Raw genomic sequence first — 4,132 nt, 5'->3', positions numbered from 1 at the left:
GAGTCGTGCCGTGCCACCAACGGTGCAAATTGGACCCATGAACCCCGTGAGGGATCCACGATTCCACATACGTAGATAATACGTATTCTCTTCGTTCCTAAATATAAGTCTTTTTAAAAATAAAAATACGCACGAAACAAAATAAGTAAAGAACAGGACTACACAGCGGCGCCGCACTGATGTCTTTCGGTGCGACGGTTGTACCACGTCTGCTAATTGGCAAATTGCCATGAAAAGTAGCCACGTGCATACTTAATTGCCATAAAAAGTAGCCACATGCATGCTTAATTGCCATGAAAAGTAGCCACATGCATGCTTAATTGCCATGAAAAGTAGCCACATGCATGCTTAATTGTCATGAAAAGTAGCCACATGCATGAACATAAATTATGTGCACGCATTCATTGCAAGAAGTATAAAAAGAGCAACATGCAATGGCAGGCTGGCAGCCCAAGAAAAAAGCATACAACGCAACAATTCTCTTTGATGTTTGAAATTCAAAAAGTTTTATCTACAAAACCGTAAAGTCAATCGATGATCTGTTTTCACCATTGACTTTCTTGCGACGAGTTCTTCGAAACTAGATCTCATGTCGACATGTTCTGCCAATTATTTTTCCGGTTCATACTTGCCACATTTTTTGACCTCACTTGCCATATTATTAACCACTTGTGTGAGAAAAATAACTTAATTGCCACTTTTTAATATTGTTTCGTATAAAGCCTTGTAGCAGTTTATATTATGAATGATATAAAAAAGCATGTAATAGGTTGTGTTTGTCAATTTAAATATGCTAACATGTCGTATTTACATACAACTTTGTCAGAAAACTATTTTGTGTGCTTGTTAGTTTAACAATGCCGAGTTGACATATTACAAACGATGATCAAAAAAGATTTCTTATGGTCATCGATTTTAAATATGTTGAGTTGTCATATTTTCGCGTGTAATCGCCTATAAAAAGTTGTTTGTGTTTGTTAGTATGATTATGTCGAGATATCATATTTATATGCAATTTTTAAAAAAATATGACGATTAATTTATTTTTTATCAAAGAAGTAAGTACTTATTAATATGACAAATAAGTGAAACAAATGTGGTAAGTACGAGTAAAAATAAAGTTGTCGAAACATATCAATATGGGATCTAGTTTTGAAGATTTCGTCGAAACAAAGTCACCGGCAAAAACGGATCATCGATCGAATTAACGATTTAAGAGATAAAAGTTTTTGAATTTTGATTATTTAGAGATGAATCATTGCATGCATGCACGCATGCATTACGATGAGAATCGTATTGTATGCTTGCTCAGCGGCCGGACGGTGCTGCCTAGATGCGGCGCCGTTAGTTAGATTTTTCCATAAGTAAATCGTATGTCCATATACGAGTAGGAGTGAGCGAGCCACGTCCAGCGTACAGTGGGTGGCTGTCTCGCTCCATCTGGCAACAATGGGCCATGGTACGCTGACGTGGCAGACCACCGTGCCGTGCGAGCAGGATCGTATCGTGTGTTTGGCGCTGACCTGCGGGCCCGCGCGCGCTCGTCGCCGTTGGTATAAAACGCCCGGAGACTTCCCCCCCAGCAACCGTCCAAGGGAGTCCAGCAGCGCCCGCGCACTAGCAGAGTGAAGTGAAGAGCAGAAGAAGCTTCTGTCGTCGTGTCACTGTGCCTGTGCGTGAGGAGAGAGGTCGCTGCAGCGTTCGTGCTTTCATGGTGGCTGCAGCGCGTGCTCCGCTTCTCAGAAAGCCGCCGGCGAGGGAGGAGGAGGGGGAGGCGGAGGGGATGCCGGTGGTGGCGGAGGAGGGGTTGTCGGACCTGGAGACGGCGTCGTCGACGGGGGCGCCCAACTCGAGCCTGAGCTCGGCCAGCAGCGCCGGCAGCGTCGCGCGGTGCTCCAGCCTCTCGCGGCTCTCCTTCGACTGCACCCCGTCGGCCGCCATGGCGGCGGCGGCTGCGGCTACCGCCGCCTGCGGCTCCCCGCGCCCGTCCGTGGCGTTCCGGCCGCACCGGTCCAGCGACGCGGCGTGGGCGGCCATCCGCGCGCTCTCGGCCTCCTCCCCGGCGACGCCGCTCGGCCCCGCGGACTTCAAGCTGGTCCGGCGCGTCGGCGGCGGCGACATCGGCACGGTCTACCTCTGCCGCCTCCGGACCTCGGCGTCCGCGTGCCTCTACGCGATGAAGGTGGTGGACCGCCGCGCCGTGGCCAAGAAACACAAGCTGGAGCGCGCGGCCGCCGAGAGGCGCATCCTGCGGCTGCTCGACCACCCGTTCCTCCCCACGCTCTTCGCCGACTTCGACGCCGCCCCGCGCTTCTCCTGCGTCGTCATGGAGTTCTGCCCCGGCGGCGACCTCCACTCCCTCCGCCACCGCATGCCCTCCCGCCGCTTCCCGCTCCCCTCCGCGCGCTTCTACGCCGCCGAGGTGCTCCTGGCGCTCGAGTACCTGCACATGATGGGCATCGTCTACCGCGACCTCAAGCCGGAGAACGTGCTGATACGCGCCGACGGACACATCATGCTCACCGACTTCGACCTGTCGCTCGAGTCCACGTCGTCGCCGTCGCTCCAGCCCGCCGTCCCCAACGATGAAGAGGAAGTGCCGGAGAACGTGTCATGCTTCCCGATACGTTTCAAGCGGCGGAGGCACCGTCGCCGGTGCGCGGCGTCCCCCCCGCGGTTCGTGGCGGAGCCTGTGTCAGCGCGGTCGTGCTCGTTCGTCGGCACGCACGAGTACGTCGCCCCGGAGGTGGCCGGCGGGGGCGCGCACGGAGCCGCCGTGGACTGGTGGGCCTACGGCGTGTTCCTCTACGAGCTCCTCCACGGCCGCACCCCGTTCGCCGGCGCCACCAACGAGGACACGCTCCGCAACATCGTGCGCGCCCCGCTCACCTTCCCCACCTCCTCCGGCGCCGGCTGCCACGCCGACACCGCGGCGGCGCGGGACCTCATCGCGCGCCTGCTCACCAAGGACCCCGCCGCCCGCCTCGGGTCCCGCCACGGCGCCGCCGACGTGAAGGCGCACCCCTTCTTCAAGAGCCTCAACTTGGCGCTGCTCCGGTCGTCCAGGCCGCCCGTCGTCCCCAGCGCCCCGCTGCACCGGTCGCAGTCATGCAAGACGCCGGCGTCGCGCAAGCCGGACACGAAGCGCTTCGACCTCTTCTGACCGGCCGACGTCGTCCTCCTCCTCCTCCTCCCCGAGTCAACACCGGCGGCCGGCAGGCTGGACACAAACCTCTCCTCCGGCCATCTCGTGCCGACGTTAACCCCTTGATAATTACTCCTAGCTAGCGCATGCATGCATTGACCTAGCCTACTACTACTACTATAGCAGTATAGCTGCCAGTGCACCGTTGTAGTACAATCAACTGTTAATCACGCATCTCAGTACTTACCGTTAATCTCCCATGTGTTAGTGATATCTTGTGCTCTACCGACGGCTCAATCACTCAATTTTCTACCGATTTCATCACCGTGGTAGTACACATGCTCCAAAGTGCAGAGCATTTAGATTTAGCAAGACTGATTAGGTAAAACGTGTGTGGGGAGTGCAGTGAATCATGTCGGGTATTTGGCGCTGATTATTGATCAGGGAGTGCACTGATTACTTTGTAGGTGTGTTAATGATGTAAGTAGCATCGAGACAAGCATCACATGGGTGATGGGGCTGTCTGGTTACAGGCCTGTGGTTCCCATTAATTGCTCGTTGACCTGTCCCTTGCTCCTGTCTCCTCTCATCTGTCTCTGGGCGTGTCTGTCGTCCATATGATGTGGCCTTGAGTGTCCGAGTCCGAGTGACTTGGGGCGTAGTGGAGTGGTTCCGGTTGCCGGGCAGGGGCATGGCATTCTCCACAAATGGCCGGTTAGTATTTTGTCACGCATCTTATCCGGCCACAGTTTTTCCTGCACTCCTGTTTTCATGTCTCTAGAAAATCCTTTTACCAACTTCAATACACGACAGTCCGAATGTCTGTTTTATTCGAATTTCGTTCGTTTAGGATGATAATGAAATCGTGCTCTTCTGAATTTGAATTTGTATCGGTCGGACGCTCAAGGACAGCATCTTCGTCCGCATATATTTTTTGTTTTATTTTTTCACCAAATATTTTATGATACATTGAAATATATTTATCAA

The 4,132-nt window shown here is 53.4% G+C and overlaps 1 protein-coding gene across 1 annotated transcript; it reads left to right on the top strand.

The window, feature by feature from the left end:
- The first annotated feature begins 1,465 nt into the window (after positions 1-1,465).
- LOC123398078 (protein kinase PINOID-like) lies at positions 1,466-3,398 on the top strand. Its single transcript, XM_045092584.1, has one exon. The coding sequence runs from the start codon at positions 1,712-1,714 to the stop codon at positions 3,161-3,163; it is 1,452 nt and encodes a 483-aa protein (XP_044948519.1). The 5' UTR covers positions 1,466-1,711; the 3' UTR covers positions 3,164-3,398.
- Positions 3,399-4,132: the final 734 nt, after the last annotated feature.

The sequence above is a fragment of the Hordeum vulgare genome, chromosome 5H (assembly GCF_904849725.1).
Source record: "Hordeum vulgare subsp. vulgare chromosome 5H, MorexV3_pseudomolecules_assembly, whole genome shotgun sequence".
NCBI classification, from domain to species: domain Eukaryota; kingdom Viridiplantae; phylum Streptophyta; class Magnoliopsida; order Poales; family Poaceae; genus Hordeum; species Hordeum vulgare.
This window is presented reverse-complemented; position numbering and strand designations above follow the sequence as displayed.

Coding starts and splice junctions, on each gene's coding strand:
- LOC123398078 (XM_045092584.1), top strand. CDS start 1,712: ATGGTGGCTGCAGCGCGTGCTCCGCTTCTCAGAAAGCCGCCGGCGAGG.